General features: G+C 29.8%; 1 protein-coding gene across 1 annotated transcript in view; it reads right to left on the reverse strand.

The window, feature by feature from the left end:
• LOC142317462 (acyl-coenzyme A oxidase 1-like) overlaps positions 1-15,262 on the reverse strand; it is a 153,351-nt gene that overhangs the window by 39,577 nt on the left and 98,512 nt on the right. The window contains exon 6 of the mRNA XM_075354032.1: positions 6,243-6,367. Coding sequence (XP_075210147.1) covers positions 6,243-6,367 — 125 coding nt within the window. The remainder of the gene's footprint in view (positions 1-6,242; positions 6,368-15,262) is intronic.

The following is a 15,262-nucleotide window of genomic DNA, read 5'->3' on the forward strand; positions in this document are numbered from 1 at the left end:
GCACTTTTGTTGTGGATAAGTGAACCTATCTCTTTGACTTCAATCTATTGCATCTTTGCTGCAAAGCTTTATGTTATTAACAAAGCAATGAACATCGTAAATCTTAGACATTGTATGTTCTTAGTTGTAGTGGTTCACTGAGTGTACTGCAAGTGATAGGTGACATGTATTCAAGACATCCTATTGTTTTAAAAATACATGAAACACTTTCTATTCTAACCCGTCGTAATATATGTGTCAGCTTCTGCTGGATTCCAAGCCATGTCGGGATCCCAGGGAATAATGAGCTTGCTGATGCCGCCACAAAGTTAACATGTACTCAACCTGCATTCAATACTCATATTCTTGCCTTTGATTTTTCAGATTTTATAAAACAATGATTGCGAATAAAATGGCAGAATGAGTGGAATGCAGTGGTAGACAACAAGCTATAACTTATGAAGAACACAATTCATCCTAGGTTTTTGTCCAGTAGAGCAAACAGGAGAGATGTTTGTAAGTAGTTGGTCGTCTACCAGACTAACACACAGTCATCTTATGTTGTCAGGTGATATTCCTATGTGTCCTTGAGGCAACTGCTATTAACTCTTTACCATATATTGTGGATTGTGTATGTTACGCAGCCTTACATCCCAGATCTAAAGCGCCACCATTATACAGGATATTCTTGGTAATGATGCTAGTACAATTGATAAACTGATTAATTTTGTTCAATACATAGGAGTATATCAGCAGCTGTGATACTTTTATTTTTATTCTATTTCTTTTTTGTTATTTCTACTTTTATCCTGTATGCATTATGTTTTTTCTTTTGTTTGTGTTATATGTAGTCTATATAAAAGTTTTTAGTTAGTTTTTAATTTTATTCTTATTCGAGAACAGGCTATTTACACTCCTCTTGGACTTCATTGAAGTTGATTTATGTTTATTTAAATTTTTATATATTCTATGTTTGCTATTATTTTTTTAAATATAGTATTTCTTTTTTAAGATTCCGGCTGTGATATTAGTTTTAGGTTAAGTTTTTCGGTATGTTAGTTGTGAAACAAGCAGTAAGTTTTTGTTTTTTAATTCATTTATAATACCTTCATTCTGGGTGATAATTTTTAATTAGATGATAATCACAACATGACAACTCAGAAGCAGTTCTGTGACAATTAACTAATTGATAATTAGTTCAGTAGTTATTGATAATAAATGTTTTCAAACAAAATTCAATAATTATCTTCTTCAATCAATAAATTACAGAAGTGTGTTTAGTTCTTTGCAACGTCAATATTATGTCAATTTTATTCTAAAAAAGAAGTTTAAAAGCAGTTTTTTACTTTAAAGTTTGCATTATCATTTATTAAGTTGTGCTGAATATATGTGCGCAGTTTTACATAATTTTATGAAGGGATTTGAATTTTTTAATATAAATTTTTTACTTTAGTTAGAAGGAATATATTTCAAGCTTATAAAATTCAGCTCAAGATTATCTATACACATAATGATAACCAGACAGAATAAGTAAGATGGAGATTGTCTAACGCAAATGGTATTTATTTATCTAACTTCTATTTTGCCGCTTATATTTAATAATCTGGAAGGGAGTAAATATACAAATAGCCTAGTATTCAACAAGAAAATTAAATGAAGACTAATAAAATTTATTAAAATACTCTGTTAAAATAAAAAGTAATTCTAGTAAAAACTATTACTAAAATTTTTAATTATTAAGTTATTTAAGAGGTATTCCAAAATTTCTGAAAAGTAAATCTAAAATTTTTATGAATTCAGGAATTTTTAAAACTATGCTTAGAGTTGTGGCAGGGTATAGAAATCTAGAACAGTACAAGAATAAAAGATCCTCTCGGTACAGATAAACAAAAGAAACATGATCAAGAGATAAAAAAAAAAAACATCATTTTGTTTGGAGTTTCTGAAGAATTATATGCCTACTGGGAGATGGAAAGCTGTATGAATTACTTTATTTGAAGAAATAGTAGAGATCTGTATGAATAAAGCAGATATAGAGTTTGTTAAGATATTAGGGGGAGTGGGGAGAAAAATTATCCAATATTATTAGATTTGATTGGTTTCAGAAGTACAGTAAGGTTTTAATTCAGAAAAACTTATTGAAAAAAATATAAGCTGCTGGCTGCAGCTTGTTGAATTACACATACTTGGAAAATTTGCCATAATGAAACATGATAAGCTTATTATTAAATATTATGATTGATAGAAAAATGTAACTTAAAAATGGTAGTTATCAGATCTGCCCCACCTGGTTCTCAATCTGTGGTAAGAAGGTGAGCTGGTTCCTTAAAAAAAATCAAATACGTAGGAAATTAAGTAAAATACTAGATCCAAGTTATGTAAACCTGAATTTAGATCATAATTCTTATCTTGTGTTTTACAAACTGATGGTTCTGGATCAGTAGTCAGATGCATCCCAAACTGAAATACAGAAATTATCAGAAACAAAAGACTAATAGCTTGACACAATAAATTTGGCTTAAGAAAGGTTGTATCTTCTTCACATGACAAAGTCAAATATGCAAAGAAAGTTAATGCATTCTTGAAGAATTAGTCACATCTTAAGAATAATATATTGGAATTTATGGAGCTTATTTCCAGAGAAATGTTTAACTTGAATTAACATAAATAGGACTGCAACATTATGACAGACATCTGTCAGGCATGTATTACATGATGACAATACAGAAAAATGTTTAAAATATATGAAGTTCATTAAATTATTGAGAAGTAATAGAATAAGTATACAAATAAATACGAGGTGAGACAATAAAGTAATGAGACTGATTTTTCTTTGCACGATGTGGCAACCCTGCAGCTTGCGTAGGCATACCATCTTTGACCTTAGTCTATAAGCTACTTCTAGTCCAAGTGGCACATTGATGCTACTGCTCAGTCGTAAGTTGTGCTGTAATAAGTGAACACGTGTTTGTGTCTCTCGTTACAGAAATGAAACCGGAAAATATTGCGCAACGGTATGCCATTTCTTTTTGTGTTAAATCGGGTGAAAACACGACGACAACTTATGGTAAGCTTCAGAAGGCTTTTGAAGAGGAGGTTATGTCAAGAGCTCAAGTTTTTTGGTGGCATAAAATTTTTAGTGAAGGCAGAACGAATGTTGAAGACCGCAGTGGACGACCATCAACCTCACGGACAGATGTCAACTTGATCAGGGTGCGTGAAATCATACGATCTGATCGAAGATTATCCGTGAAAATGATTGCAGAAGAACTCAACATCGATCGAGAAACGGTTCGTCTAATATTAACTAAAGATCTTGGTATGAGAAAGATTTGTGCAAAAATGGTCCCCAAAAATCTCACACAACAACAGCGAGAAACATGGAAAAATGTGGCAGCCGATCTGTTAGAGCAAACGGAAATCAATCCAGATTTGTTGAGCCGTGTTATCACTGGTGATGAAGGTTGGTTTTTTCAATATGATTCAGAGACAAAACGCCAAAGTTCACAATGGTGCTCAAAGGGATCACCCAGACCAAAAAAAGAGCTCGCATGTCAAAGTCAAAAGTGAATTGCATGCTTATGTGCTTCTTCGATTCCAAGGGAATTGTTCATAAAGAGTGGGTGCCTCCTGAACAAACAGTTAACCAATATTTCTACAAAGAAATTTTAGAAACACCTCGTAAACGAGTTCTTCATGTCCGTGCCAACATTGCTGATAATTGGATTCTGCATCACGATAATGCGCCATCCCATACTGCTCTGTCAGTACAGCAATTTTTAACCTCAAAACAAATTTCAGTACTACCACAGCCACCTTATTCACCAGATATCGCTCCGTGTGACTTTTTTCTATTTCCAAGAGTCAAAATGGCAGTCAAGGGACACCATTTTCAAACAACACAAGATGTCCAAAAAGCTGTGACGAGGGTCTTGGAGGATATTACAGAAGATGAGTTCCAGAAATGTTACCATCAATGGCAGAAGCGCTGGAATAAGTGTGTGCAATCAGAGGGGAATTACTTTGAAGGAGACAACACTAAACATGACTAAAACGGTAAGCAACATTTTTTTTCACAACAGTCTCATTACTTTATTGTTGCACCTCGTAATTATAATATATATCATCACTATTTATTTAAATTACAATACCTGAGTATGATTTTACATGAATTTGTCAATTATTGTATGAGAATAATTACAGATTTTGTTTACAGGAGATTTTAATTGTAGAATTGACAATTGCAAAAAAGTAATAAAAAGTGTCTCAAGTTGCAATTAGTGCCAGCAAATTTGATTAGCAGTACTAAGGATAATTAATTATACTTTGGATGTATTAATGATACATTTTTTACACAAGAATTAAAATAGTTGGGAGATGCTACAAACTTACTGTAACAAATTAATTAGAATTGTATTTAAATTCTGTAATTTTTTTTTAGTGATAATGTAGATTATAACATTTTTTATCTATTGCTATAATATTTGTAGACAGTAAAACTGTATAAAATGTAGAAAAAGATCTGTTTTCAGAAAGAAGTGTCATTAAAACTCAAATACAGTTTCTTTGAATTGCTTAAAAAAATTAAATCAAATTATTGATAAAATGTCTCGGCTGGATTATAATATTCAGTTTGAAAATTTATGACTAATGATAAAAAATGTATTAAACCATATCAATACATAAATAAAATAAACAATGAATAAAATATCAAAAACATCTTCTCAAGGTTTGAAGTTCTTTTAAATGATTAAAAGGGTAACCTTAGTCTGAAAGGGATGGGTTGGCTAATGAAAGCATTTAGATGTATTTTTAGGTTGGGAAGTTATACTTTTTATCAGTCGGATAATCATTTGAGTATTGTCAGTTGTGTAATGTATAAGTCAAATTGAGCATTTTATTTTATTGTTGCCTGCCCTAGACAGTGTAATATGAGGCTCCAATAATTTCTTCAGGGGTTGAATTGCTTAATATCTAGAATGGCAGTAATTGGATTTCTTTGGTGTCCGTTTTGTAGACTATGTATAAATTTGTAATTGAAATGTATTCAATTATATAAGTAAATAATACTGATAACAAGGGAAGTGATATTTATAATGACCTTAATAAAGTTATGTTAAAAAGTAATTATAGGTTTGAATGGTGATTATCAAACTTTGTTCATTTGTACCTTATTTCTACTAATTGGTTTGTTTGTTTAATTTTATAGATTTTTTTAGTTAATTTTACTTTTGTGTTTATATTGATAAATTTAAATACTTTGTACCAGTTTTCATTAAACTAATGCATGACTTGACAGCCCTTGTTTATTTAACAGATAGTATTTGGACATGGTACTGCGCCTTTTGGTAAGTGCTCATTGCATTTGTAATATTATTTAAATGGAAATTCTTACTTCTACTACTATTATATACTATTATCTATAAATTATTGAGATAACAACAACTTTCTTACATATCAAAATTTTTCTTGCCTTGTTTGAATAAAAAATCCTTTGAAATGTCTTTCACGTTAAAAAGAAATAATGTGTGAAATACATATTGAAAATACACAAAATACTTACATAAATTTTTACATGAATAAATGGTCATCAGAATTGCTATCATTTAAAACATAGGACAGAGTATCCTAACTAAAGTCATACACATTCATTTAACAATACAAGATCAGCCTGAGTCTGAACAAATTAGTTTTGAGTCAAATTATATTCATTTTATGGAAAGATTTAAAATGTCTAATATTGTAGCTTATATTTCATAATAAGAGAACTTTAATAGACACCTTAAAAGAAAGTAACTTGGGATCAACCAAGCAGTCCACTGCAGCTACAAATCTCATTATCAGAAATGTTTTTGGAGTATAATCCAAATATTTGTTGGATCTATTAGAAACGATTTTCATATGAGGTTTGATATTTTGGCAAAGTCTTATTTATTCATTCTTTGTAATATAAGAAATTCTTTGTGCATAGCTTTCATTATGTGTTTTCGCTGAAAACAAATGAATTCAGACTCTTTATTTCTAGCTGTTACAACATTCTGGTCGCACATTCCTGGCTGTTATTATCGTTTCAGGATTCCAGAACTACCTTAACAATAACCTTTCCTTCAAATCAAGAGTTCATCCTATAAATAAAAATATCTCATCCACTGGTTTCAGCAACATAAATTATAAATATGTCTTGATTCATATCTCAGACAATAACACTTTTTATTCAATATAAATATTATATTTTAGAGTTAATTTATAAATTTAAATTTTACCTTTAAAACTTTAGCATTCTTCATTAACATTTGATCACGAGGAATTCTAACATTTTCAAAGCCTAAGTACCCATTATTTGTTCCATTCATGCCCAACTTTGATCCAATTTCACCAATCTTTATACCTTAAAAGTAAAAAAAAATATATTAGTAAAATGCATTAGAGGATCTTAATCCTCTAAGACCAAGAATATAGCTAGCTGCATGCTACTACTGTCATCAACACAGACTGGTAGAACAACTGACTTCACTTCTAATCTCATTTTAAACTTCACTCTAACTGTGTTAATGTATTATCATATATCAATGGAGCGTATGCATATTAATTTATTCAGAAAATTTGTATTTCCTGAATATATAAGTTTATCATATTCTGCAGTTGGTATAAACACGCATGTGTGCATACACAAACAAACAAACACACACAATTTTGGAACTTCTTATGTAGTAGCTAGCTAATTTCACCATCAAATGAGCTACTCTGAAGCCATAATCAACAATTATTAAAAAGAAATTAAAATAATATATTTTTTTTCAATAAGTAATCCCATCTAACATATTATCAATTTGAATATTAACAAAACTTTACCAAGACCATACCATTTAATCTTCAGGATAAAAAGACAATATGAATGAGAAAACATTTTTTTTTCTAAACGAACCAGAACTGAAATGTTAGTTGATAAGTAGATGACTAAACTTTATATGCAATAACACACACACACACACACACACACACACACACACACACACACACACACACACACACACACACACACACACACACACACACACACACACACACACACACACACACACACACACACACACACACACACACACACACACAATATTAATTAATATTTTATTTAAATAGTAATAGAATATTTACTTATAACATTAATTAGTAGAAATGACCTCTCAAGAAAAACAAAGCAATAAAATCATTTATCATAGTTTCTAAGAATATAACATAAATTAAGATCAACTAAAAAACGATTAATGTAGTATGAAGCAAATGTAATATAATATATGTATATAATTATCCAACATGAAAATTAAACTTTAGTATAAATGTAGTCCAAACGGACTGAAAAAAAAAATATATGTATAATATTCACACACGATATATGTCCCACAATTTTTTTTTTTTATAGTGAAATATATCTAATTAACATTAAATATTTTAATGAACTTTAATTATATCTTACTTTACCAAAAGTTATCAAACTTTATTTAAGTTAATTTAATTATGTAATACTTCACTGAGATATGTTCTTAAAGGAAGTAAAACTATTATTTTAAAATATCAAACTGAATAAACTCTAGATGACAAAATTTTATTTTGTATACTAAAAATTCAATAATAATCTTTCAATACCAAAAATTATTCATTTGTTCTATTTTTTGTGAGTACAGTTATCAAACTTTTATACATAAACTTTTCTTTTTTAATAAAAATTGTGGGACAGACACAAGAATATAGAAATCAACAATAAAATTACTGTTATTAGATTAGAGCTGCCGTCAGAGATTTTCAAAGTAAAGGTTAAAATGTATGAATAAAGTAACAATAATTTTTTTATCAAAGACATTAATTATAATAGAGCTCACTTCAAAAAAATTGTAATAATTAAAAAAGAAAATTAATCAAACATGGTTTAATCAAATTGTTCAAGCCTTTTGTACATTTCATTATACAAAACATTGAACCCACAAGTCACTTACCCTGGTAAAATACGATTAGTAGTTAAGTAAATTTGAATTATAATATTAATGAGGTATTATCAATATGATAATATATTTAACAGAATATTTCTAAGAGTACATATGCATTATATTTACATGACCAAATGTTATAGCAAATTAAAAAAAAAAAATTATAAAAATTAATCAATCCTATAACTGAACAACAATGAAGTTATAATTTTTGCTGGAAAAGAGAAATTATTTTTTCCATAGTTTTTTTCAGTTATATAACTGAAAAAATTTTTATAATGGTGATGGATAGATCCTAAGAAATTCAGAACTGTTAGGAACTTTTAACTTACTGTAATTAAATATTAATGGGAAAAAGGATAATTTTGGAACTTCTTATGTAGTAGCTAGATAATTTAAATAAGTAATCCCATCTAACATATTATCAATTTGAATATTAACAAAACTTGAACAAGTACCATACCATTTAATCTTCAGGATAAAAAGACAGTATGAATGAGAAAACTTTCTTTTTTTTTAAACGAACCAGAACTGAAATGTTAGTTGATAAGTAAGATGACTAAACTTTATATGCATAAACAAAAACAAATGCTCATTATAAACAATAAATATTTCACTATATAAGTGTTCACAATCCAAAATAAATTATGTATTTCAAACAGTATAAAACTGTACAGGATCTGCTCTAAACATACTGTTTTTTATTTAATTTTCTTTAATGTATTAATCATGAACTACAAAAGAAATGTATTGTCTACTTTAAAGTTGAAGTTAAAATAGTTAAGAATTCAATGTGTGTAAAGGTATTCCAGAGGATTAGCCATTACCTCATTGTGCAGAGAGTAACAGATGAAAACTAAGTTGAATAAGTTCTACTTTAATGTCATCATTTTCTCAGTATAACCCTCAACCATCATAATGTCAAATTCTATTCAACAACATACCCTTACCTCTAGTGATTTAAGGATATAAGATGCTATACGTATTCACATGAACAAGGGTCACAGTTGGCTACAGACACTGATCCATCAAACATGCAAAAGTTATTTAGACTTCTGAATACAAAAAAAAAAAAAAATAAATCTGTTACTCTACACAATACATTAGTTTTGTTGATGCATACTCTATTTACAAATTACTCTTCAATTTTTTTATTTATGGTGGAATAATTTATAGATTTATGCATAAGAAAAGAATTACTACTAATATGGTTCAGAATAAGCGTAAAAAAGTAATATATTCAGAAGCGATAGAGAATTAAATACAACACATCAAACATTTAAACCACTAAAAATTAAAGCTAAAATTTTATCAAAACAAGAAAAACAAAAGTTTTTAAAATCTTTTTTCATTATACAGTTACATTGTGCAAATCTATCTTTTTACACAACTGCCCAAAAAGGAGTGTAATATATTTAGGATGTATGTTTGTTTCACCATAGCAGCTCAACGACTGAACCAATGTAGAAGTATGACCCTGCATTGGAATCCTTATATTACCAGGAGTGTTGTAGGTCATATAATTATAAAAATATATATATGTAGTAGTGACTTTCTGGTTGAAGCACAAACTTTAATGAATTGAATTAATGAACTGTGAGCCTCTATCAGTGTATTTGAACTGAATGATTTGAATCTGTTTTGGGAGGTGCAATGGGGAGCTCTTATAATATCTCTTCAAACAATCATCTGATCTTCAAAATTCAAACGGGTTATTTGCTAGTAGGCTGAAGGCAAACTTTTGCATGGATCAGTTACACCCTCAATCTAACAGATCATGGTTATTCTTAAGTAGCAGGTATATATTTCTTACATCAATAAGAAAATTTTGTCCAACAAAAATATTTAAATGCAGTTGGGGGCTCTGAATAGTAACTATCCTTTAATAAAGAGCTCTGAACAGTAATTATTCTATATTAAAGTGCCTGGTATTTCTACAATATGAAAAATATATTTAAACAAATTAGAACTATCTGAAAATTGATTGGTAACCCATTATTTTATTTAAATATTGCATAATGATGTTTAGTCCTTTATTTCCATATATTGTTTTCTTTTTTTAGTTCAATTTATTTTTTTATACTTTTTTATTTTTTGACAGTTGTGTTTTTTAATTTTTATAATTGCTGCTGTTTTCAAAATGTGTAATAACCTGTGTACCTCATTCATGGGGTTTGTGTAAAAAAAATAAACATGTGTACCTGTTTACCTCATTCATGGGGTTTGTGTAAAAAAATAAACATTTTTTATTCATGGTTTCCCATTTTTTCTTCATCACAGACTTTTGCAATAACAACATGGCACGCCTACTGAAATATTCAGCTGTACAAGATATACCTTCACATTATAAACCCATTATTTATAAAATGAAAGATTTTTCCTAAGTTTTTCAAAACTCCAACTGGCCGTCATTCAAATCTTTTTCAACTTCACAATTTTTTATATTAAATCCAAAAACCTTATACACATCATCATTTTTCCAAAACACAGTTTTTCATTAAGGGCCATTTTAAATCATGAGCTTTAAATGTTAACAAAAAATTTAATTAAAAGCAAAGAAAAATAATACAATTTTTATCTGATTATACTATATTATGCTAGGTCATGTTTTTTTTAATGTGTATGTAAGAATTTTTATAAAGATTCTTATTTTTTTTTTTTTTTGTCTTCAGTCATTTGACTGGTTTGATGCAGCTCTCCAAGATTCCCTATCTAGTGCTAGTCGTTTCATTTCAATATACCCTCTACATCCTACATCCCTAACAATTTGTTTTACATATTCCAAACGTGGCCTGCCTACACAATTTTTTCCTTCTACCTGTCCTTCCAATATTAAAGCGACCATTCCAGGATGCCTTAGTATATGGCCTATAAGTCTGTCTCTTCTTTTAACTATATTTTTCCAAATGCTTCTTTCTTCATCTATTTGTCACAATAACTCTTCATTTGTCACTTTATCCACCCATCTGATTTTTAACATTCTCCTATAGCACCACATTTCAAAAGCTTCTAATCTATTCTCAGATACTCCGATCGTCCAAGTTTCACTTCCATAAAGCGACACTCCAAACATACTTTCAAAAATCTTTTCCTGACATTTAAATTAATTTTTGATGTAAACAAATTATATTTCTTACTGAAGGCTCGTTTAGCTTGTGCTATTCGGCATTTTATATCGCTCCTGCTTCGTCCATCTTTAGTAATTCTACTTCCCAAATAACAAAATTCTTCTACCTCCATAATCTTTTCTCCTCCTATTTTCACATTCAGCGGTCCATCTTTGTTATTTTTACTACATTTCATTACTTTTGTTTTGTTCTTGTTTATTTTCACGCGATAGTTCTTGCGTAGGACTTCATCTATGCCGTTCATTGTTTCTTCTAAATCCTTTTTACTCTCGGCTAGAATTACTATATCATCAGCAAATCATAGCATCTTTATCTTTTCACCTTGTACTGTTACTCCGAATCTAAATTGTTCTTTAACATCATTAACTGCTAGTTCCATGTAAAGATTAAAAAGTAACGGAGATAGGGAACATCCTTGTCGGACTCCCTTTTTTATGTTCTTCGATTATAACTGTTGCTGTTTGGTTCCTGTACATGTTAGCAATTGTTCTTCTACCTCTGTATTTGAACTCAATTTTTTTTAAAATGCTGAACATTTTATTCCAGTCTATGTTATCGAATGACTTTTCTAGGTCTATAAACGCCAAGTACGTCGGTTTGTTTTTCTTTAATCTTCCTTCTACTATTAATCTGAGGCCTAAAATTGCTTCCCTTGTCCCTATACTTTTCCTGAAACCAAACCGGTCTTTCCTAACACTTCTTCCACTCTCCTCTCAATTCTTCTGTATAGAATTCTAGTTAAGATGCATGACTAGTTAAACTAATTGTTCTGTATTCTTCACATTTATCTGCCCCTGCTTTCTTTGGTATCATGACTATAACACTTTTTTTGAAGTCTGACGGAAATTCCCCTTTTTCATAAATATTACACACCAGATTGTATAATCTATCAATCGCTTCCTCATCTGCACTGCGCAGTAATTCTACAGGTATTCCGTCTATTCCAGGAACCTTTCTGCCATTTAAATCTTTTAATGCTCTCTTAAATTCAGATCTCAGTATTGTTTCTGATTCTTATTCTTATTAATAGATTCTTATTAATACGTTTAAATAAAAAAAAATGCTATTTTTTGTCTAATTATACTATGTTATGCAGTCGTTTTTTTTTGTTTTTTTTAATGGTTAGAGCTTAGGTAATTATGATAGAAAAACTGAAACTGATCAATGTTTGATTTATTGAAAAGATATTTTATAAAATAAAATATAATTTTAATTAATTACTATCCTGAGTCTGTTTTTCAGTACAGTTACAACTGGGAATTTTCCTAAATTCTTAAGCAACCAGTTTAGTAACTGCATCAATTTCAAACAATATATAAAAGATACATCACAATCATGTTCCAAAAATGGTTTTTATTTAAGCAATTCTTTGTGTTTTGTCATTAAATGCCTATACTAATAACTAAGTAATGGATATAACATAGGCTCAGGGCAAGATGGTAAACTATCCAGTTCTATCTCGATATGGATACAATATCCATATATTGAAAGATATCTCGATATCTTTCCCAATACTTTTGTGGCACATTCTGTTCTTTTGGCATTAAGTTTGTTGTTCTTTGGGTTCATTGGACACTGCTCAGTAATAAACGAAGTAATCAGCTGTTAAGTTGTGATGGAACGTCCTTAGTTTCATTTCGAGTTGTTTATTGGAATCAATTGTTGCCAGAAACATAATGGTTCTTTTGATAGAGGAGTGCATATTTCTCTTTGAACAGATCTTTTGTGAAGGTGACAAGTATACTGATTTAGTAAAGCATACGTTTTCTGAAAAGTTTCCAGATACTCCTGTTCCTCACTGCAATGCAGTTTGAACCTTTATTGAAAAATTTCAAGCAACAGGCTCTGTTGATGATGCTAATCAAAGTGGAAGAACATCTAAACACAAAAACAGAAGCTGCTTAATATTTCAAATGCAATGGCTGAAAGTCCATCAAAGTCAATGTGTAAGTTGATACAGTAGCAAGATATTGGATTTGCTACCATAAATAAAGCTGTAAGAAAAGAACTGAAACTTTTCCCCTATAATGTAATATGTGTTCAAGAACTGAAACCTACACACCATGCCAAAAGACTAAATTATTGTAAATGGCTTAAATGTTTGTTGACCAAAATTCTGTAGACATTATGTTGAAAATTTGTTGACATTATGTTTTTCTACAGATGAAGCGTGGTTTCATCTGGAAGAGTATATTATTTAATGTGCAAAATAAACAACTACGGTCAACATCTAACACCCATGAATTACAGGAACAATCTTTACACGAAGCAAAAACTGGAGTCTGGGTTAGTGTGAGTAGAACACATATTGTGAGTTCATTTTTTTTGGAAAATACAGTTAATAGTGATTGTTATTGTGCTGAACAAAATTCATTAGTCACCTAATAGAAGTGGAAATCATCAATCACGGTCGGTTCAAACAAGATGGCACACACTGCACAATGTGTTAGTCACAGCTAACAGATGAATGACTTAATAAATGTTTTTGGTGAAAGAATAATTTTGAGGGGTTTGTGGCCTGCAACAGACCATGCACGACGACAAACTAAAAACTGCAATAACAGCATTTGTTTGTGATAAACAAATGCAGTACTTTGTTATAAAAACAAAGTAAAATGTGTATAGTGTCGTATTGATGTTGGAAGAGCTCATTTTCAACAGCTTACCTTTTATAAACTATTCCAATTACTGTAATCAGTTTCTATCAAATAATAAAATAAAGATACAAATAATTAAGAATGTTTCCTCATTAAACTTCCATAATTCCAATGCACAGTAACTTTCTGAACACACTGTACTTGACTTTTTCTTCCTCATTATTGGTTCTGGAATAAGGTCACACGTTGCTAAGATCTATAAGCTGAGGACAAGTTTAAGTTCAGCAGAGCCAATGCATCTTGGTATTTGATCGGGGGTTGCCAGCAATAGACCGACTCAGGGATGCTTATTTTCCAGGTGATGATTAATAAAATGAATAATAGCTTCAGTGCCTATTGGGTAAATTGAAGCCAACTGATCTCATAAAAAAAAAACCAAAAAAAAGAAAATGGATATTGTAACCAGCGTTTTATTGTGATCTACAGAAACCAGAATATTACATGTAGCTTTTAGCACTGCAATTTCATTTTTTAGTAGTAGGAGTACACAATAACCATCTCAGCCATTAGTTTGACCTTTTATGTACTTTTCCAGGTATAACAAACAAAATCTCTATATAGTTCGTTCAGTAGATTTATGACTAGTGCAAACTATAATAAAGAAGTGGCTGCTTAACTACCTATTAGAAGATGTTTCAGATGAAGTACATTTGATTCTTACTTCTTATTTTTCAAAGTGTTCTTATAAAATAAAAAAATTAATCAATGATAATAGATTTACTATCAAGTATAAATGCTTTTAAAAACTTAGTCATATAGTATTGTGATGCGTATCTACGCATCACAAGCTTATCTAAGCTTATTTTTATCTTAGCTTATCTAAAATTCTAGTAATAGAAAATGTGAGAATAAGAAAGAATGTAAACCAACAAAAAAATTTAAAATGAGAAAAAACCAAAACAACAAACAGGAACAAATGAAAAACATTTCTAGTACAGTGCAGAAGGTTCAAATAACAGATGTTCTGAAACCATTATGCTTAAATGAGCAAAGGAGATGGATCGGCTGCTGTTATGTCAAGCCCTAGGCCTGGGTTATAAATTCTGATAAGAGCCAGCAGAGAGGGATAGTCTGTCCAGTAACTTTTAAAGTGAATGTGTGATAAAACTTGAGCATTTGAGTGAAAGAGTGCTTCACAAGCATATTCCATTTTGTGACAAAAGTGTAACAATGTTCCATTCTGTAGTCAAGTACGAGAAGCTGTATGAAAACTTCACTGTAAACAGAGAACAAAATATCATTATTCTTTGATAAATAGGAAGTTCTCTCTATAAATAGTAGAAGTAAATAATCCTTGAACAGTTTATTATTGAGCTTGTAATTTTCTGTAATACTAACGTCTTATGTCTTAATTTTTTCATACATTTCTATTAGTTATTTTAAAGGTCATAGTAAAATCAAAATTATAGTTTGAGACGTATAATTTAGTTATTTTGTAAACAGGAAGATTTAAAAGAAGAAAGGAAGAATAAATTGCATTTATAAGTATTTTAACATGTAGTAAAATCTATCAATT

This window comes from Lycorma delicatula, chromosome 1 (genome assembly GCF_047948215.1).
Source record: "Lycorma delicatula isolate Av1 chromosome 1, ASM4794821v1, whole genome shotgun sequence".
Taxonomy (NCBI): domain Eukaryota; kingdom Metazoa; phylum Arthropoda; class Insecta; order Hemiptera; family Fulgoridae; genus Lycorma; species Lycorma delicatula.